The 23,422-nt window shown below is 34.0% G+C and overlaps 1 protein-coding gene across 1 annotated transcript in view; it reads left to right on the forward strand.

Moving 5' to 3' along the window:
• Positions 1–19,870, forward strand: part of MTPN (myotrophin) — a 50,056-nt gene extending 30,186 nt beyond the window's left edge. The window contains exon 4 of the mRNA XM_074193609.1: positions 16,587–19,870. Within this exon, the coding sequence (XP_074049710.1) occupies positions 16,587–16,673 (87 nt within the window). The 3' untranslated portion in view covers positions 16,674–19,870. The remainder of the gene's footprint in view (positions 1–16,586) is intronic.
• Positions 19,871–23,422: the final 3,552 nt, after the last annotated feature.

Below are 23,422 nucleotides of genomic sequence, written 5' to 3' on the forward strand. Positions count from 1 at the left end.
TCAGAAGGCGGTAGAGTCAATGTTGTGATAGAATGGCAGCATCAAATCTCTTAAGGTTCTGCCACACACACACATCCTGACCCTGTTTTTACTGCCTCATCTTTTTTCAAAGCTCCTTCATGATCCACATTCAGAATCTGGTGATTTATAATCCTATTTGTTTCCTTGGCACCTTGGACAATAACTAGCATACATATATGATATGTGTTTATTGCATGATTTTATGACTGTACAATTTATATAACTGGTAGTGGCAATGTTTCTGAAGTATTTAAATGCTCTGTTACTTAGTTATATAACTTTATCTGATTTTAAAACATTTTTTACTGATTTCCCTTGGAATAATTAGGATTAAGACTGATTTGCTTTAAAAAAAAAGTCATACTAATCACTGCCATATACCACAATACACTTTTTTCAGTTTTCCCTTTAAAACAACAAATCTGAGAGCAATAGATAAAAAAAAAATAGAAGTTCCACTGAAAACTAGGACACTTTTGTGCTATTTTGAGAAAAAATTGGATATCATTCCAGAAAGGGTAGGTGTTATTCTGATTTGGATTGTTATGTGTGTGTATGTGTCTGTCTGTCTTGTCTGTCACTTAACCCATCAGAACCCCAGACAACTCTAATACTACAAAAGTTGTAGAGACTATGTTGAGGGAATTGTTTCAATAGGAATCCCTTATACCAATGAAATTAAAAGGTCTAATCCAAAAAAAACTTTAAAATACTTGAATAGATTCTCATCCCTTTGTAAATAACCAGATGATAATTTATTGTACAGATAGTTATCTTCTAATTAATTCAATATTTTGTGGATACCAATGTCATACTTAGATTATCTATTGTAATTTCTGTTTCACTTCATAATTTAACCAGCCTGCTTTTCCTATTTCTTATACTTCTTATATTATAACCTTTATTGGTTAATAGTAGGCTATAGCCTACTTTTAGATAAATGGATAGATAGATCTTTCTGTTATTCTTTGAATTTCCTTCAGCCTTGATCCTGAGGAAGAGCTAGGGATAATTAAAAAAAAAGGAAAAAGACAATCCCTGCCCTCGAGGAGCCTATAATCTATTGAGAAAGATATCATGCAAACAAATACATACTAAGCAAACTATATACATAATAAATAGAAAATAATTTACAAGGAAGACATTAGAATTAAATTGGTTTTTAGTCTGTCCAATTCTTGGTGACTCAATTTGGGATTTTCTTGGCAAAGGTATTGGAATAGTGTGTCATTTCTTTCTCTAGCCCATTTTACAGATGAAGAAATTGAGGCAAATAGGTTTAAATAGGTCAGAAGCACTAGGGAACAGTATTGAATAATTATTAAAATGCTGATGTGATTGATACAAGGAACTCAGCATCTCACCCTTTTATTTAGGGTTCAATAATTTGTTGACTAAGCCTAAATAATTATAGCTGACAGTTTATTTAATACTGGAACAAATGTAGACCATGACATACATATCCTGCACCCCCTATTATGCATTGTTCTAGGTCTGTTCCATTTCTTCCTGTCACCTGTCTAATGTCTCAAGAGTAGAATAAAATTACTGATAACTGTGTAGATGTGTGAACAATGACTTCCTTTCTACCTCTCCAGGTGAGAAAGGCCTAGTTTTCCAAGGAATGAAATTAAAGAGAAAGGAGGCTATTTATTGACTTCTTCATCTCTTTTCCACAGCTATTTCAACCAAATTGCAATCACTTCTCTTTAAGGGTGGTTTCCCATCCGTTGGTCCAAAGGACTTCCCAGCTATATAGTAAAAAGTATTCATCTTGCGTACTCTCAATGAAACCAGACTGAATGGATCTCTCACCCCTTGAGGCCCTGATCCAGGAGTCCAAAACCTATTAGCTAGAATATGGTAGAGTCTTGGACCTTGTATGTAAAAGACAAGATTATCCTCTTATTTTTATCCTCCCTTTGCCTCCAAATCCAGTCTGTCTGGCTTTTTCAAATTATGAGAGCAGGTTGTTATTTTAAATGAGGGCGACTCCATTGTAAACACAAAACAGAGTAGTATGCTTCTGTTTTGTGAAAGAAAATGCTTAGAGAACTCAGGTTCAAATTCTTGAATCTTATGTCTGAAATTTAACTTCAAATTCCAGAACCTAATCCCTACTATTTGTGTGACCTTGAGCAAGTTTTTTTGTTTTTTTTTTTAAGGATTTTGCAAGGCAAATAGGGTTAAGTGGCTTGCCCAAGGCCGAACAGCTAGGTAATTATTAAGTGTCTGAGAATTCAGATACTCCTGACTCCAGGGCCAGTGCTCTATCCACTTGCCACCTAGCCACCCCTAAGTTACTTCTTAAGGCCTCACAGTTTATTCATTTAAAAAATAAGGGAAGTAAGATTCCTTCCAACTCTAAAACTATGATCCTGTGATATTAAATAATTCCTGCTGCCAGTCATCTTTAATTACAATATGTATACGTGTATCTACCTTCCCTGAAGGAGTTAAATCACATTTCTATGGGTCAGTAGGGAAACAAGAAGTAAAATGCATTTTAAAAATATAATTGGCATTAACATGGCATCTTTCAGTTAAATACTTGTTTAAATTTACTATTAATATTTTTAAAATTGCCCTCAGCTCTCCTCTTCCCCCCCATACTTTCTTGGTCTGCCCTCCAAATGAAGAAAAGAACTAAAGAATTTTTTATCTGTCTACTTTTTGAGGGGGTGGAGGGGGCAAATAAATGAAAGAAATCTAGCCCCAGAATTTATGAGTTCTTTCAGGTTATATGATGAGTAAAATACAAAGCAGACATTATAATCCAGGACTTAGTGTTCAGATTTTTGCTCAGATGCTTCTTCTTTTGAATGATAATAGTAATAATTATTTCAAATCAGCATATATTACAAGAAAATAGCCTGACATTCATTCAGCTTTTCTCATTTCTTCCTAGAAAGCAAATGTCTTTATAAAATTTTGCTTTTAACTTTAAAAACTTTTACTCATTTTCATTTTTAGCTATTATTTGCTAATGCATAACTGAAATAATACATGAATTGAGATTTGCTCATCTCTGCTACTAGTCTTTCAATTCAATTCCCAAGGAATTTTTCCTCTCTGATTTCCCTCCATCAGGGCATATATGATAGACTTGTAGGTTGTAAGACTATCCTCATTCATTCAAAAAAGGGAATCAAATACTTGATGTTTTTAATTGAAATAATCAGAAATTGAAAAAAATCTGTCTTGTCCCCTAGAATTCTGTATTTGGTTATAGTTTTGTGTGAAGGAGTTAAGATTAGTTTTATCCTCTCTAAAACATACTTTTCAAGAATAATTTACTATTTATTTGTACCAATAGTTTTTGTTGTTCAGTCATGCCCATTATTGGTATGGTTTGCCATTTCTTTCTGCTCATTTTACAGGCGGCTAAACTGAAGCAAACAGGTTATGACTTGCCCAGATTCACAAAGTTTTTAAGATTTGAGGTTAGATTTGAACTCAGATCTTCTTTCTCCAGATTCTCTATATACCCCCCTTTTTACTCATGTTATTTTCCTCTCTTTGTGATCATGTGTGTGTGTCACACACACACACACACACACACACACACACACACACAATATATTTTTCCCATTTGTTCATCTTTGTTCTCCAAGCTGTTTTGCTCATTACTGATCTTTTCCTTCATGTATATTCCACTGAGCTTTCTACACCAAATTGAGAAAAATGTGGATTTTGAAAATATGTAGGCTTTGAGACTTAATTGTGTAGATAATTGAACTGATGATCTCTTTTGTTACTAAATCTTTGCCATGCCAAATATAGTACCTTTCCATAGTTAGAAAAATTTTTTCCTTGCAGCTTTTAGATCATGTGAGATCTCATGATATTCTTAAATTCTTAGTTTTTTTTTTTCCCCTTAAGCATTTATGTGGAAAGGGCCTAACCCATTCTCAAGGGGCAAGAGTTTTAACACTTTTTATGTCATACTGCCTTTTGAAAGGATTTTATACCTATCTCAGAATAATTTTTTTTAATTCATAAAATACTTTGGGTTCCAAAATAAACCAATTTCATTGAAATAGTTGTTCTTTTAAAAATCAAGTTCTTAAACCCAAATTTAAAATACCTGGATAGTCCTCTTTTCCAGTTCCCTCTTTCAGTAAAGTCTGTTTGGAAATTACCCAGGTTCTCTATGGATAAAAGGAAATATTCCTACCTGCTCTCTCTTTATTCCAGTCAGTCTGATATATGTTTTTTGAAAGTGAAAATCACAATAGAACTGTGGTCTCCCAACAGTTAGGACTGTCTTCCTTATTCTTCACTTCTCTTTCACCTAGGAAAACCCACGATTGTTTTAAGTGTGAAGGCAAAACTTTCCTTTATGCTAAGGCATGTGATCCCTTATAGGTAGTTATAAATCTATAATTCTATGAACTACAAAACCCATGCAACCTTGAGTAAGGATGTATGTCTAATTTTTTTGGTTCAGAAAAAAGGAAACCTTCAGTCCTTAATCAAATCTCTTGGTTGTCATAGGATAGGAGTTACTTATTTTCTCTTTGAGTTTTCATTTTCAGTCTCTATAAGGATGTGTTCTTGCCTTCAGGCCCAGCACTCTTATCTACTGTACCACCTAACTACCCCTTGTTTCAAAATAGGAGAGAGTATACCTTCCTCTGAGTCCTGTAAATCTCTACTGTCAATCCTTTGCTAAATTAATTTGTCAAGATACATTGGACTTGACTGCCCATGGACTCTAAATTCAGGTCAGCATAGATGACCAAAAACTAGCCATGGACCTGATTTGAGCAAATACCAGACCAGATGGTGTCTCTTTTCCTTCCTCTGACCTAAGTTAACTTGACACTAATTTGCATAGTGGCATATGGTATAGTTTTGGGCCTCCCTCAGTAGCTCCCATGTGTTATACAACCTATTAAATATGCAGAGATACATATCTCCAGCATACTAATGTTGATCTAATCCTTTGTTTTTATATACTAGTTGTTTTTAAAAATATTATTTATGCTCCATAGCCTTTTCTTTAATGACATTTCTCTACCCTGATTTTTTTTTTCCTACACAAACTCTAGTAACTAATATTCATAGAGCATCCCATTTTGGTGACAACAAAATGTTAGGTTTTGAGCTTTTTTGAAAATTGATATAGTAAATTTGAGTTCAGATTTATCAAAATTGAATTATTTCAGAGATTAACTTGATTTTGAATGCCCTCCCTATTAATATTATCAAGGAAGTTTTGTTAGGTCATTGAAAAATCAGTTCTGTTCTTACAGAAAGCTTTTAACTGCTAGAGTGTAGCTCAACTATTGGTTCATTAGTTTTGAAAAAAATCAAAATTATGAGCTAATGTAAAGTTTCTAGAATCACAACTAATTCATTTTTGCTGTCTCAGTGGATTAGATCTCCTAGATCTAGAGTCAGGAAGACGACCCAAGTTCAAAATTGACTCAGACAACTTACCAGCAAGGGTGACCCTTAGCAAATAACTTAATTCTGTGTGCCTTCACTTCCTCATATGTTAAATGAGGATAACAAGAGCAGCTTACTTCCAGAGTTGGGTGTGAGGATCAAATGAAATAACAGTCATGCAGCATTTATCACAGTGACTAACTAGCATATAATAAGTGCTTTTAATTGTTATTATAAAATTAATTCCATAAAAGAATTTTAAAAGAGTACAAATATGTAATTTTAAATTAATAAATAGTTACTTATGTGACTAGGATGTCTACCTCTTGTACTGACAAATGACAACCAACTATAGTAGCTAAAATGGCAAAAGAATATAAAATACAAGACAGGAGTAAGAAAATTCATTAAACATGTATATAAACTTAAGTCAGCATAACTCACATGTAGCATTATAATTTATGGAATATTTTTATACATTATTTCATTAGATCTCTGTGATAACCTTCTAAGGTTATTAGTGTATTGCCATTTCCATTTTATAACTTAGTAACTGAGGCTCCAAGTATATTTGTGATGCCTAACATAACATAAAATTTTTATGCATAGCCAGTACATGAGCATAGGTCATCTTCCAGTGCTCTTGCAAAGAAATAAGCTAAATGGAACCTGCAAATATCTGCAACTAAAATATATTTCACAGAATCTGTGTGGAATTCAATTTAACCAGGGCACCTTTCTACAACATGTCCATCCAAGTGATAATTCACCTATCACTTTAAAGACCTCAGTTGAATAGGAATCTATTATTTTTATGAGTAGTGCATTCCTCTTTAGAATAGTTCTCATTGGGAAATCTTTTCCTCCCTTGAACCTAAGTCTGTTTTTCTATCTTTTATTCATTGCATTTATTAGTTCTACCTTCTGGAGCCAAAAAAGAACAAGTTCAATATCTCTTATAAATGACAGCCCTTAAGATATCTAAAGATATCTTGTCCCTACCTAGGTCTTCTCTTCTCCAGACTAAAAAACATCTTCAGTTTCTTCAGGTTTTTTTTATCATGGCCTCTGGTTTTATATTTCTATTTGATAAATTTAATTTGGTAATTTCAGACTTATTAGTCCTTCCTAAAATATGGACTCCAGAACTTGAACACAGTATTCCAGCTATAGAAAACTGAAAAGCTTTTTGCACAAATAATCAATACAGTTGACATTTGAAGTTAGAGTAGTAACTAGAGGGGAAATCTTTCCAGCAAATTTGTCTGATATATAGCTATATGGGAAATTGATTCAGCTAAGTAAGAACAATAATCTTTCTCATTAATAGAAAGCTCTCCACAGGAAAAAAATTCAAACTAGTAACAGCAATAATATGGAGGAAATAGTCCAAATCTGGAATGATAAGAAAAATACAAATTAACTCTGATGTACTTCACACCTAAAGATAACAAAACAGGCAAATGATCATTGTTGAAGAGGCCTCAGGAAAAAAGGCACAAATAACATAGCTGTGAATATTAGAATTGGATAAGTGTAAAGTACAGATTCCAAGAAATTAAAAAATTAAAATAACAAAAAATTAAATTTAAATAAAGTCAAAAGAATGGAAAACGATTGTCAAAAACATTCTACCCATACCCTTATATGCATCCTAAATCTAAAGGACAATACCTATAATCTACTTAACAAAATAAGAAAATATTTTACAAATATTTTCAACCAAAAGGGATTTTTCTAATTAAGTCCTTTAAACTAGAAAATTGAATCAACATCTTTCCAAGTTTTGTACTTTGCCAGTTTGTTGACATGGAAAATATATAAAGAGACCCATCAGATTCTCATGGCATCAGGGCATCTCTAGTCCCCTGAGCTTAGTAAATTCACAGTAATTGTTTCTGACCAGTCAAGGAAGGAAATGTCAGCATTTTCCCCATTGGACAAATAAAGAATTTAAATTTAAATATTGAGTATTACAAACAAGTTTATCTCCCTGGATATATTATGTGTCCTGGGACATATGTAAATGAACTTAAAAATGTGTTTAGTATCTATTTTCAGTTTTGTCATTTGTCAATTTTAAATTTAATTGGACTTAGTGATATTTCAACTTAAACATCTGAAATATTCTTATTTTTGTCCTTTGATAGGAGTAATACTTATCTTTCAAAGAGAGGTTTTACAGAATAACATGTTTATTTGTAGCAATCAAATACAACCAATTTTATGATAATACTGTACATTTCTGTAATCTAATCTAATGGTTCTCAAAATATAGTTAAGGATTTTTTTACATTTTTAAGAATTACTGATGATCTACAAAGACTCTATGTGGATCTTTATTAAAATGTCTCAGTAATTATGAAAAAAGTTTTGGATTACTAGATCTACAAAAGGATCTCAAAAATCCCTGGGAAACAGAGGAAACCATATTTTGAGAACTGCTCGAGTCAATACCAACAACTGGATTCAATCAAATAATTATTAAATACCTTCCTAACAAATAATCCAAAGTAAGCATTCACTACTGAGAATCAGTAGTCTTCACAGTCTATAGAACTGATGAGCTTTGAAGGAAGCAACTTCTCAACTACTGGGGATCAGTAGTCTGCTGAGAAGTCTATAGAACTATTGGGATTTGAATTCAACTAGCATTCTAAGTAGTTATGCTAAGGGGGGAAGGGGAGGGTACATTCCAGGAAAGAGGATCATCCTCTAAAAAGGGAGAGATTCCTTTAAAAAAAATCCTAGCACCTAGGTGGCTTAGTGGATAGAGTACTAGCCCTAGAGTCAGGAAGACCAGAGTTTAAATGTGGCTTCACTTAACCCCATGGTACTGTGGAAACAAAACAAAACAAAACAAAACACGCCCTAAAAACGAATTGACTAAATGGAAAAAGAGGTACAAAACCTCAAGTTAAAAAAATAATTTCTTAAAAAGAAAATTAAAGTTGGATAAGTGTAAAACTACTGAATGAAAAAAATTAAATAACAAAAAATAAAATTAAAAAAAGTCAAAAGAGGGGGGCGGCTAGGTGGCACAGTGGATAGAGCACCAGCCTTGGAGTCAGGAGTACCTGGGTTCAAATCCGACCTCAGACACTTAATAATTACCTAGCCGTGGGGCCTTGGGCAAACCTCTACTCCTGCCATTCTGAAAAGCAATTTGGAACTGTGTCCAAAACTTCACTAATATTGCATATTCTGAATCCACCAATACCATTACTAAGCAGATTCCAAAGAGATCAAATAATGAAAGAGCCCATATGTATAAAATTACTTTTTTAGCAGCACTTTTTGATGTAAGGATAACAGACTAAATGTGCCACAAAAGACATGGAATTTGAGACACAGTCAAGATGTAAATTTGTTTTATATGACTGTCCTTACTGTTACAAATAAAGGTTTTTGGGAGCACCAAAGGAAAACAGGAGCTGGTAGTAGAAATTCCAAAAAAGAGAAGAATTTCATTGAAGCATTTTATTAGAAGAAGAAAACAAGAGAGATATAAAAAACAAGACATCTTTAAACTCACCTACTGAATTTATTACATACCTTTAAGAAGCAAGTAAATTGTATGGATTAGAGCTTCCCAGTCCCTTTTTTGTTGTTGTTCTTTGTACATGGAAATATTTGTGTTGGAGTTTATGACATTCAGAGTAACAAAACTTTGCTGCATGAGGGAACCAGTTATCACTGGTTATATGGTTACAAAAAGAAGCAAGTTCAGTCAGTTCTGTCATTTTTTAGATTTTTCCAGTATGCATTTAACATTATTATGTGCCAGGCATTATGTTAAGCACTTTACCAATAATTCATTTGATCCTCACAACAGCCTTGGAAGGGAGATGCCATTATTATTATCCCTAGTTTTTACAGTTGAATAAAACCCAGATAGAGGGTAAATGACTTTTCCACTGTCACACAGCTAGGAAGAATCTGAGGCCAAATCTGAACTTAGGCCTTTCCAACTCAAAAGTTGAACACTCTCCACTCTGCCACTTTTGGCATTAGTGAAAGTTTTGATTGAGAGCTACATTCATTCTAACAAGACCCCTCTATGACTGTAGATATGTGCTTTAATTCATTGCTCTCAATTTTATTCTGATTAAAAACTCAAATACCTGTGCTTCATTTAATGTTGGATGAAGTAATAGCTTTTGTAATTGGATTTTGTAACAATGTAATTTGAACACATTGTTGAGAGGAATGGTAATTATAGATAAAGTTCTCTTGAATGATCAAATGATTAGCATCAAGACTTTACTAGGTACAGAAATTCATTTATTTTTAACATACATTTTATGTAGAATTCAGTCCTATCTTAATCTAATTTTTATAATTTTAATACCATAGAATAACAAGGGATAACTCTAGCATTGATCTACTTTGTAATCCTGGGCATAATTTATAAATCATACTGTTACTCTGTCAACAACAACAATGGATAAGAGATTTTATAAGATTATAAATCTTCCGGGCCTGACTAGATCCAAATCATAAACTATAATAAAATTTTTAATGTTTACTTCCAGCATCCTAAATTAAAAATTATAAAAACTAAAATGTGAAGGTTTAGAAGGATGAAATTTTATTCCACAAACGCAAATTTGCTTTAAGCATTATTCATTTTTATATGGTAAGGAATGATAATATAGACATTATAAATAGTTATACCATATTATGATAATCATCAAAAACATGTGAATTAAGATTTTAATGTCACTGTGTTTAAATTCAGACAAGTATATCTGTAAGTCCCTCTCAGGTTAACAATGTGCTATGTGAGGTGCTGAAGTACAAAAATGAAAAACAGACTATGCATGTGCTTGGGAGATTTACTAATAACATATTTTTGTACACTGCATCAGAAACCAAAACTGTCTCCCATATCTGATATCTTAATTGAGGTTTTTGCAGGTTAAGACCCTAAAATTCTATACTATATTATTTGAAATGTATTGTTTTGGACTGAAAAAAAGTGTTAGGACAGGTCCATCTTATCTTAATATTTTTATAGTGTTATTGACCCCCCCAGAATGATTTAGCTAGAAAATAAATACCAAAAAGGTTTAATGAAATAATACATTTAATGAGGATTATTTAAGTTGATCAGTAATGGAGAATAATGACTGAATTTCACTTTGTCATAATAAGCAGGTATAATTATGATAGGCTGCTACTTTTAGCATTAATTGCCATACTCAATTGCATATCAAGACAACTACCTGTCAGAAACAGGTATCATCTTCATAAAAGGAGAATTGAATACTTGTCTTGTTTCTTTGCTTACTTTGCAAATGTGGAAGAGTAAGTATAATTCATCTAATGATTGTAAGAAACTAGAACACAGTTTTATGTGATTGAAATGTAGAATTTTAGAGTTAAAAGAAATTTTTTAATTAAATCATTTAGTACAGTATAATATTCAGCCATTTCACAAATAGGAAAACTAAGTGATTTGCCTAAGTAGTTAATAGCAGTCAAGAATGGAGTCCCCTGATTCTATTTAGTGTTCTTGCCCTAACTCTTCATTACCTCCTACATATTGTGATAAGCAGAGTGCAGTATAAAGTACCCATAAAACCCTCTTAGTCTTATAAACTTTTTAAAATATAACATTTGAATAGTGTGAAAAGAGTAGATGAATTTACTATTTTAAAGAGTCAGATAATCAAGTCAGGTTTCATAGTATAAGATTAGGTTCTATCACAAATCTCACCGGTATTTTTTTTTTAAGCTCATTTTGTTTGCACTGATTTCAGGTGTTCTTTTCACCATACTGCACTGACTCTTAGGACAACCTTCTCTGAAGAAACTTATACCCTCATAAAAGACCTTTTTATTCAGTGATGTCTGCAGCAAGCTACTAACCAGTGCAGTTAGTAGCATGACAATTTTTTTTGTTTTTATTGATGTTTTCTATTTATTACATCACCATAATGTCACATGTATGTATCCCTCTCCCTACCAAGAGCCATCCTATGTTACAAATTTTACATATTACAACTGTTTCTTTAGAGAGGGATATAAAATCAGCAGAACTTGTTGATATAGATACCTCCCTAGAACTCTGATCAACAAAATGATTAGCCAAAATTCAGAGGGCCATAAAGAAATTATGTTGAATCATGACTTCATGTCCTGGCAAAAAGGAGTACAGGACAAGACATATTTTTTTGGACATGACCAATGTTCAGCAGTGCATATGTATTATAAGAAGTCATGTTTGTCTTCACATACTTTGGGTTGATTTATGGTTCTAGTCTGTCTTTAAACATAGAATCATATTTAATCATAGAATAAAGCAGGAAAGAATCTCAGAAATCGTCCACTAATTTTGCAGATTAAAGTAATTTAGTTCCAATACAATTTTGACTTAACTTTTGTTAAGGTACTTGAATTTCTATATTATGTGACTTGGGAATTGTTTTTAAAAGTGATAGAAATTGTATTCTATTAAGTACCCATTATTTTCAAAACCTACTTTAATGCCTTATTGTAGTAGAAATGATCCTGACTTTTCATGCCAACAAATCAAGAACTTTAGTGGCATGGATGGAGACTGTGTGTGTGTGTGTGTGTGTGTGTGTGTGTGTGTGTGTGTATCTTTTCTGAGGACCAGTCAAGTTATGTTCTGGAAAGTCTTAACCATGAGGTTGGCTCAAACATGATGAAGTGCTATGCCACAACAACTCTGAGAAGACTGTCTCTTAAATTGTAATCTATTTCAGTTGAGAGCATTGCAAAATCATAGAACATTGAAGTATTCAAAACCTAGGGCTAGGTACTGCAGGGAGTTCACAAGTGACTAAAAGTTGCTGATCTCTATAGAATGGAATCTAGTAAGGGATATGGCATATATAAATAATGACAACAAAGGGTCAGCTGCTGGAGTACTTAGAGGAGGAGGGGGAGGAGGAGGAGGAAGAGGAGATTTCTTGAGAGGAATCCAAGAGTTCTAGACATTGGTAGCATTTGAAAAATAGGTTAGATTTCAACTATTGGAAACAGAGTAGAGCATTCTAGGTGGAAGCATAAAACATGGTCAGAATTTTTATAGACATAATAGTAAGAAAATAAGAAAATAACAGGTGGTCATAGGACACTATTTTTATGCCAAAATAAAGTTTAAGGCTGAACAACTATTTGAAGTAACAGTTACTTTTCCCTCAGGAAACTGCTGTTTTGCCTGGGTTACTGATTTCATTCAAAAATTATAAGTAATATCTGTCATCTCTGACAGATACATTTAGTTAAACTGAAAAGGACTAGAGTGGAAGGAAATGTTCCATTTTATTTTGAAGTGTTGGGTTAAGAGTTTCAAATACTTGATTACATATTATGGTAATAATTCTTATTTGGTCTTCCCTTCATGCAAAGTTAACAAAATTTTCTAAGTACTACCTGTTTTATTTTAGATAAATACTTTCCCATAAAATTCTTTCATCCATTTTCCTGACACACCCACATTTTAACACTTAATCTGACTCATTTATATTGTTCATCAAGTAATTAATTTACTATATTAGTTTTTAAATAACCCAAAGACAAATGATTGTTATTAACACATAGTGAGCAAAATATATCTACACCTCTTGACCCCTTGGTCTCTTCTCAGCCTCTTTCTGTTTTAGCTTTCATTTGGGGGGAGCAGGGAAAGATGTTATGGGTCTGTCAACATCAGGAATTCAGTACAGGACTTGGTCTAAATCACCTTGTTTCTCTTGTAATTTCTTATTCCTTGAATTCTTATTCCTCCAACAGGATTTTTGGTTCCCTAAGAGCAGAGGTAGTGATTTTGTGGGGTTTTTTTAGTATCCCCTCTGGTACCTGCCAGTGTTCACACAATCAACCATTATTAAACAGGAGGGATGAGTAGAGCAAGCTTCCCTTGTTTGAAATCTGTTGTGATTCCCCCAACTTGATCTTTACCTTGACAACTCCTGCTACTTCCACCAAATATTTATTGACAGAAACCCTGCCTTTTGTATAAAGAATAGGTAATGCTGAGATTCAGTTGCTTAAAACTGTCAGAATAGCAGGTTTCTGATGTGAAACTTTAAAACAAAGGATTGGAGTGGGTCAGAAAACTTTAAGCTCTCCAGATTTCCTCCACACACACACACACACAAAAGATAGAAAGTTGCTCCAAATGAAGGGGGGATAAAAGTCAAGGGGGATAAGTAAAGGGGGATAAAAGTCAAGAGTAAAACAGTTGCCCTCCTTAGACAACTTGAGAAGACTCCAGAAAAGACCCAACCTCCAAGATTGGAGGTTTGGTCTAAATGAAGTGCAAATACCTCCAGGCCTCTGCTGAATCAACAAATAGGAAGCCCTGTGAGCAACTGGGTTGAGAGTCTCGGTCTTACAGAACTTTCTCCTCCTGGACAGTTTTGGGATCAGACAGCTGAGTTGAGTAGAAGATTGAGGGACTTTCCTCTGTATAGGGATACCAGGCATAGCTTTCCTGGCCAGAAGTGGTTACAGCTATGGGGCAAAGGAACTAGTTTATTACCCAGTGAGTACAGTAGCAGAGGGGCAGGGACCCTGCTCTGGCTGTGGACACTTGTAGGAGAGTAGTCCCTGTTTTCAGTTCCAGGGCAGAGAGGACAGCTGAAGTTTGCAGCCACGAAAGAGACTGCAAGGAGCAAGAGCATTTATGAGACAGGACTGGAAAAGAAGGAAGCAGTCTAGGGTCTTCGTTCAGGTAGAACCCATCCTCTAATTATAGCCTACCCTTTTTTTTTTTGTCATGGATCCCTAGCCCTCTTTGGTAGTTGATGAAACCTATCAGAATAATGCTATTAAATGGATAAAATATACACAAAAAAACTTCCCAAATATTGAAATAGTCTCATCAAAATATTTTGTAAAAGGTACAGAGATTCCCAAGTTAAAAACCTAAATTAGGGCAGAGAAGTTTAGGGAAAAGGTAAAGAATTTAATAAATAAAGGAGATCTTACACACAGTGGACAAGTGACAGTGATTAAGGGGACAGTAGTAGAGCGAAGAGGACATGGATAGCATCTAGTGTTAGAGGCACCATGAACAAGGACTGTGTGGGTTGAGGGGACATATACAGATGATGAGAACATTGTTATAGGATTCACAAGGTTACAGGTGTTACCTGTGAATTAGACAAACAAATATACTTCACAGAAATGAACGCCCAAGTACAAAGACTACACAGTCCAAATGACATCTCGGCATTACACATAGATTATCCATGTGGCAGCAGTTTTCCCTTAACTTAGATGTTTAGAGTAGCATAGAAAACTAGGATATAGGAGAGAATATTTTCCATAACCTGTAATATATTATTTTTAGCCCATATTTTTTATCAAGTAAAGTGAGCAATATTACCTCTAAGAAATTCATCTAGTTTTTAGGATTAGATCAACATCTCACACCCTATACCAAGATAAGATCAAAATGGGCGCAGAATTTAGACATAAAAGGTAATATGATTAGAAAATTAGGAGAACAAAAAATAATTTATCTGTCAGATCTATGGAAAGAGCAGTTATGACCAAGGCAGAAATAGAGAAAATTATAAAAAAAAACAAATTAGATAATTTTGAATAAAATAAATTAAAAGGCTTTTTCACAAACAAAACCACTCAAAAGAAATCATCTCTGAGGTACCATCTCACACCTCTCAGATTGGCCAATATGACCAGAAAGAATAATGATCAATATTGGAGGGGATGTGGGAAATCTCTTATGCACTGTTGGTGCATAATTTTTCTGGAGAACAATTTGGAATTATGCCAAAGGGCAATAAAAATGTGCATACCCTGCAGCAATACCACTACTGGGTCTATACTCTGAAGAGATCATGAAAGGGGGCAAAAACATCACTTGTACAAAAAATATTCATAGCAGCCCTGTTTGGGGTGGCAAATATTTGGAATTTGAGGGGATGCCCATCAATAGGGGAATGGTTGAAGAAATTGTGATATATGTATATGATGGAACACTATTGTTCTATAAGAAATCATAAGGGATGGGAGTTCAAAGAAGCCTGGAAAGACATGTATGAATTGATGCTGTGATGCTGAATGAGCTGAGCAGAATCAGAAGAACATTGTACATCCTAATAACAACATGGGGTGATAATTAACCTTGATGGACTTGCTCATTCCATCAATGCAATAATCAGGGACAATTTTTAGGGGATCCATGTTGGATCATATCATCTGTATCCAGAAAAAGAACTGGAGTTTTACCAAAGAACAAAGATTACTACCTTCAATTAAAAAAAAAAATTCATCCTATGTTTTACAAAGTTTTGCTATCTCTTAATGTTTTCTTTCTTTCTTAAGGATATATTTTTTTCTCTCAATGCATTCAATTTTATTTTGATCTATGCATACGATGGAAACTAAATGTAAAGATTCTCAAATTACCTTCTGTTGGGGGAGGGGGGAATTTTAAATTCAAAACCTTGCAAAAATGATTGGTAGAAATTACTATTGTATATAATTGGAAAATAAAATATTTAAATTTAAAAAAAGAAATCCACCTAGTTTTATTTCTCCTCTTTGGATTTTAATGTGTGTTCATTATGTGTTAATATGCATTATCATTTTCCAGTCTAAAAAAAGAGAAAGGTATAAATAACTGATTCTTTTCATAATCTCATTCCATGTAAAAGCAAACCATTTTTCTTTTCTTCTGTTAATTACAGGTGCTTTCTGAAAAAAAAATTGTATATAAAATGTAATGCATAGACATAATGTATAGACTATAGTACCAGTAAAAGAAAAAAACTTGTGGCCAATAGCCTTACTAAGTGCTAGTTTCCTACATAGCTTGTAGATTGATAAGTAGGAAAATCAATCTTTCCCATCTGATCCATTCCTTCTTCCAACCTATTATAAATTCCTAGACTCCTTTGTACTATGACGGTTTGTTCTTAGAATTATCTTACAGAGCTATAGTATCTTACTGAAGTCTCATATTTTGACCTGGGAAGTACCTTAGAAGTCATTTTATCCAACTTCCTCATTTTGTAGATGAGAAAATTGGAATAAAGACAATTAAGGAATTTTTAATTGTCAATTAAAATATTCATCTAAACTAAGCGATTTTCTTGTAACAGCCTTCCCTTTCCACTTAAAGCTTATGGATAATAACAATTCTTCACTCTCTCTCTCTCTTTCAGGGTGCTGATAAAACTGTGAAAGGCCCAGATGGACTCACTGCTTTTGAAGCCACTGACAACCAGGCAATCAAAGCTCTTCTTCAGTGATGGCTGGATAGACTGATAAATATGAAAGAATGCCTCTCCCGTGGCCTCACACTGCTGCCTGTCTGTCTGTCACTCTCTATCTGCCAGCTTCTTCAGCTAAATACTTTTAAGAGAGGTGAGGGGAGAGAGAAATTCATAATAAATCAGACTACCAGAAAAACTATTTTTAGAGAGGGTAAATCCATATGATCAGGGTGTTATTGGAATTCCTGATCACATCACTCTCTCATGTTAAATTCAACTCGTGCCCTGAAGGGAAAAACAAAATATACTGTTTAACATTCAATCTGTGCAGCTCCCTACCTAGTTTTATTAATTAGATTGTGTTGAAAGGTCTGATTATATAAAGGCCTCCTTATATACTTTGTAGCCCTAACTGTGGAAGCAGTGATGGCTACTATATTGTAAACTTAGGGTGCTGAGATAAGCAATTAGCTATAGCCCTCTGCCTTAAGATTGCACTGTAATGGGAATTTCCTGGCCTGGTTAAGAGTGTTGCCTGTGGTTGGTGACCAAATCTTTCCTCAGTAACTTTGATTTAAACAAAGGCTCAATTCAGATAAGGAGGGGTATACTACTACCCTTAAGTAGCTGGATGACTGGACTTTGAATTTCTCCTCCCTTTCCATGTGGGTTTCATGTGTCCTTAAGTATAAAACTGACCAGTCTTATTTATAAAATCTTTGGGGGATCTGAAGGAGAAATAACATTCCAATATATTCATTTTCTCCTCTAGTTTGAGAATTTGTATTATGTATGAAACACTTTCTAATTCTTCTAGCAGTGAGTGGGGATTTAAAAGTAGAATCATAGCCATAAGTTTGTTAGAATCATAGAAAAAGGAAACAAGTTTCCTTGTAACTGAAGGTTTTCTTCTACTTATTTCTGATTGAAAATTTTCTTTGCAATAAAAGTTTATTTGAAGAATCAAGAAGAATAATTTGAACAGTTGGAACAAAATAACCTGACCCAGCATTGTATGTTAATTCTTATGGAATGAGATTACTTATTATACTATGCTAGGGTGGGGTTTAATATTTGGGTAAATTTAATTTGACCATTTCCTCAAACATGATTTATTACCAAATATCTCAGTTTCTGCTGGTCATATGGCAACCCACCTGGATAATACATTGTAACTTCCTGTTTTAAAATCACGTATTTACATAGAATATGATACACTTTAAAAATGATTCTATACATTTACAATAAGTATCCAATTACAGTGTTTTTATAACTTGAAGAAAATATTGTACACACCATATAATGTTTCCTGATCATTATGACAAAATAAAATATGAATACTTAATTTTAATATCTCACATTTAAATATGACAAAAATCAGGAGTATGCACTGAACAGAAACATCCAGATAAATTTAGTTTACTAATAAATGTTGGATTTTTTTTAAACCAAGTCACACAATTTTGAATGTACCTCAGATTTTTTTAAAGGCCTTGCATTCAGATTGTGGAATGGGAACAATTTAATGAAGATTTTTATACATAGTGCAGCATCCTTCCAGAAAGTTAAATTATTACCAAGAACAACCAGCCTGGCCAATACCAAATCATATTCAATTGTTTCTGATTGATTAACTGTAGTGGATTTTTTATCCAAGATTCTTTCCTTTCTGAGTGACCCCTCCTCCCACTTCCATAACCAGCCACCCCATGATTTCCCTTATTCTGAGAAGCCAATTACTGGATAATTGTTAAAAATGACAAGCATATTTGGATAACTCTGCTGTCTTAATACAGCCTTTTTATATTTAATAAAAACTTATTAATCAGGGCTGGCCTACATCACTGAACTAAAATGCAGATACCACTGTTAATATATAGGGCTCTGTCCATTTTAGTTCCATTAAAGTAGTGCAGTGTATGTGGGTTTTGGTTCAGTGTTTTGTTTTTTTTTTCCCTGTTGGCATAATGCTATTTAAAGGCTTAGAACTTATCCTTACACAGTTTCCCCCTTACCTTTCAAAGTGTTTCGTTGTAGATGACTATTGCAAAATGTATACTGTACTCTTTCCCAGGCCTTTTGCTTTCCTCAGTCATTGTAATTATATAAAACTAATGATACTTTGTACAAGTTATCCTGTTTTTTGTAATATAGTTAAAGGTAGTTTTGCCTTTCCACCTTTTCCTTTACCATCTTGTAAACAAACCCCATAATTATGAAGAGCTCCCTTGCTAAGAGAACATAGTAATGTAGGATAAATTGTACTGACCAAGATAGTTTGGGGTTCTTTTCCCTTTCGTTTTTTAACTAACTTCATTATTTATAATATATCTCTGAACCACTTTGGCAGAGAAATTGACAACAAAACATTAATATTTTTGGGTAAAAAGCTAAAATACTGTCTTTTTTTTTGCACTACATGCATCAGTGAAAGGTCAAATTAACATTTTTGTCCTCTTGAAGTAAAATTAAGCATCTCAGAAAGATATCTTTCATTTTCTTTTGCTTTTTTCTTTGGGTTTCTATTCTTCTGGTCTCAAGTAAATACTTAAAGGTGGCTTACCTTTACCTCACACCAGCACATCAGTGAAGTGTCAAATTACAACCACCACACTTAGACAAATTGCTATGGACTTGGAGATTCAGACAGTCCATCTTTTTCCTTACATACCCATGTATTTCTTCTATGCACAGCACACTTTCCTAAATTCTAGTTGTGTACAAAGGACAGGTAGATATAAAATGTGGAAGCTGCTGGCAAGTAGGCCACTCATTCCTTGTTTTCACCCAAACCATGGTTTAAGATCTATGAGTACTTAATGAGTTTTACATCCTCTGCACCCTCTACTTTGTTAAATTGCATTTGAAACTTAAATTGAGCTGCTACCTTCTCCCATGCAATATTGTCCGCATGAGTGTCTATTAGAAGAAGCTGGTGAGAGTGCACTCCCACATAAGCAATTGCAGTGTTTTGCATGCAAAATAAATAAATAAAGCTGTCCTGATTCTATTTTGTAAATGGAGGAACAATCATATCTTTCTAAGCAGTAATGAAAAAAAATAGTGCTTTTGTGCATTTTGATATATCTGAGTTCATTTTTTTCACAATGTAATTCTTTTGACACAGCTAGGTTTCTCATATTATCCTAGTTCATGAACATCAGAATGCTAAATAATACTGTGTTAAGTTTTGTGTTGCAAGAACAAATGGAATAAACTTGAATTGTGCTACAGTTGGAGAAATCTGCATTTTATTTTGTGCCCTTGAGTCCTTTTTTTTCTACCCTTCTCTGGCATCTCTGCAAATACAGCAAAGCCTTAATTAAAATTAAGCATTTTTTGTTTTTAAAAGAAAAAAGCATTTCTAATAAAAAGTACCTTATTCAGTGTAGAGTTGTCCAGTTCTGCATCAATACTTTCACTTAAAAGAACATAGAAAGATTCCATTATGTCAACATATTCTAGGAAGATTTTTAATAAAAATGAATTTTGACTTAACCAAGAATAGTTAATTCCCAAAGCATTCCAATTAACTCAGATATTTAATAGCCTTTATTCTAGCATTTTGTTTGATGAGCATCATGAATGTGAACTGAGTATTCAGATTCTATTAGATAATAAACAATGGTTTTTGTCATCAAACATTTGAACCACAGAACTGAACAAGGTTTTTTGAAAATCAGCAAATTTGACTGTCGAATAATCTTAACACTATGTTGAAGAACTTTATGCACAATCTAAGCTCAGGGTTGTTCAATCTTACTTTTAAAGGTTTTTATTGGGCCAGCTAGGTGGCACAGTGGACAGAGCACCAGCCCCGGAGTCAGGAGTACTTGAGTTCAAATCTGGTCTCAGACACTTAATAATTACCAAGCTGTGTGACCTTGGGCAAGCCACTTAACCCCATTTGCCTTGCAAAAACCTAAAAAGAAAAAAAAAGAAATTATCTAGACCAAATATTCTTAAGGTGGTGCTATTTAAATATTTTGATAACTGTATTTTGATATAATGTTTCCTTTGTAATCCTAAATATTTTATGCATTTTAGCAACATTGAAATGGCAAAGATTTCCTCCAGACTGCCAAAGGAGTCCATGACATAAAAAAAGATTAAGATCTAGGTTCACCCCTTCTTTTAACAGAAGAAAAAAGGGAAGCCTTAAAACCTCTCACTCCAAACCTAGTGTTTTGGCAGCACCAGACAGGGTGATGCAGTAAGCATTTAACTTATTTAACATGGTTAATACAAACATTACTATGGTGGCATGGTGCTAAAAGCTGGTGATTAAAAAAAAGACAAAACCATAGTCCCTGCCCCTAGGAGGTAACATTTTTAATTGGAGTGAGGACAAAGTGGTAATAATAACAACTGTGCCCATACAATATAAAAATATAGTTATCCCTTCTACATCATGAAGGTCATAGGGACACGGCACCCCTTTATACCAGAGAAAGTCTAATTTTTTTTTCTTTTTGAGGTGCTTACAATTCCTTATTGTAAAAGTTAGGTTAAATATTTGGTCATAGACTTAATGTAAGTCAACATTAAGTAATTAAGTAAAAATACTGTATGAAAAAGGAATAAATATGAAATTTTTAAATGAAACATTTAAAGGAAAACATTTAAAGGAAAATATACTGAAAACACTGCATATATAACAAAAGACTTAAAAAAATAACTATTGAGTAGCTTGTGTCTTCAATGTCCACATTACCTGATCAAGAGGCTGAAGGAGAGACATTGTGTTGGTGGGATTGAGACACCTGTGTGGAATTCATGGGGTTCTGGGTAGCCAGAGGCATTTTCCTTAAAAGATAATCCCTTGCTGGCAAGGTATTTTCTAACCAGCACAAAACCTGATGGAACCATTTAGTTTCTTAATGATGCTGTCCCACAGTATATGAAAACTGATGAGGAAAGTCACAGTGTGGAAAGAATAACTGTCAGTTAAAGAGAACCATGACATCATGAAAGTGAGGCCATATCTTGCATGTAATTTGGATTTAAGTGGGAGAAGACTATGTAAAATCACCAGAGCCATCTGGGTCCAGTGACAAGATCAGGACCACCGGCAATGGCCCCCCACTACACACAGTAAATGGGAAGGAGATGTAGATGACACTGAGAGACCTAATGAGAGCTGGGTTTGAGCTGCTTTTAAAGAAACAAGGGCAGAGGCAAGGAAAGAAAGCATTCCAGGCATGGAAGATTAAAAAAAAAACTGGAAGATGATGTGACAGGGGAGGGATCAGTAAGACCAGTGCCTCTGGATTGTACAGTATATGATTCATTGTAAAGGGCTTCCAAAGCCAAATAGGATTTGAAATTTTAGTTTTGAAGTAAAAGGAAACCACTGAAGTTGAGTAGGGTTAGTAGGAGGTCAGATTTGCACTTTAGGAAGATCACTTCAACAGCTAAGTGGAAGATGACCTGGAATAGCAAGACTAACCAAAACTATTGCAATAATCTATACTCTTATGGCCATAGTGCAAAGAAGAGCTTTCTGAGAGATTTTTGATCAAAATAATATGATTAGATATGTGTGGTGAGTTCAAGAAAAGGTGCAAGAATGACCCCTGTCAGTCTGAATGGTAAGGAGAAAGGTGATACCCTTGAGACTAATAAGAAAGTTGGGAACAAAGAAGGTTTTAGAGGGAAAACAATCTATTCTCTTAGACATGAGTTTAGAGTGTCTGGAATTTTCAATTTGAAATGTCTAATAATTAGTAATGAAAACCTAGAAATCATTTGCATTGAGATGATTATTGCACCCATATTAGTTGATAAGGTCAGCAAAGGAGAAGGGAAGGGCCAGAGACAAATCCTTGAGGAATGTCTATGGATAGTGGGACCCAAATGAACCCAGCAAAGGAAACTGTAGTTAAACAGGTAGGAGAGGAGCTAGGAGAAAGCATGGTCATCAAAAAAACTAGAGAGGAGAAAAATGTCATAGAAATCAGCAAAGGATAAAAATGTAGGAAAGACCATTCCTTCTAGTGAACTAGACCATTGGAGAATTGAAGGTACTTCAAAAGTTTAGCAACTGAGTTTTTGGTGTTAATGGATGAAAATTAAATATGAGGAGTTGAGAGCAGCTTTAAATGAAGAGTTAACATTTTTTGAATACATGAACCCAATAAAATTCTTTTTCCAGAAGCTGAGATCTACAAAAAAAATCTATGAAGCATGGGGGCAGCTAAGTGGTACAGTATAGAAAACACGAGTACTGGAATCAGGAGAACTCAAGTTCATATTCAGCCTCAGAAGCTTACTAGCTGTGTGATCCAGGCCATGTCACTTAACCTCTAATTGCCCTGAATAAAACAAACAAGAACCTATGAAGCTGTACCTAAAAGGAACTTGTGATCTTTTTGTGATTCTAACACTAATTGAACTGAAAATTCCCAGATTTAAGCAAGTTTTAAGAAATTTTGAAAATAAAATTTAATTATCAAAATTAGTAAGCTTTTGTATAGCATCTGTTCTCCTTCAGCTGTAAACCTTGAAATTCTATCCAAAGTATAAACAGAGCAGTCTTCTATGTTGGATGTTATTCATAATTGTTGTAGTGTCGTTTCAGTCAGTCATATCTGACTCTTCATGACCCGATTTGGAAATTTCTTGGCAAAGATACTAGAGTGATTTGCCATTTCCTTCTCCAGTTCATTTTACAGAGTTAGGAAACAAGCAAAAATGAATTAAGTGACGTACCCAGGGTCACACGTAGCTAGTAAGGGTCCAAAGCTGGATTTGAACTCCAGAAGATGGGTTTTCCTGATTCCAGA

Source organism: Macrotis lagotis, chromosome 7 (genome assembly GCF_037893015.1).
Source record: "Macrotis lagotis isolate mMagLag1 chromosome 7, bilby.v1.9.chrom.fasta, whole genome shotgun sequence".
Classification (NCBI taxonomy): domain Eukaryota; kingdom Metazoa; phylum Chordata; class Mammalia; order Peramelemorphia; family Peramelidae; genus Macrotis; species Macrotis lagotis.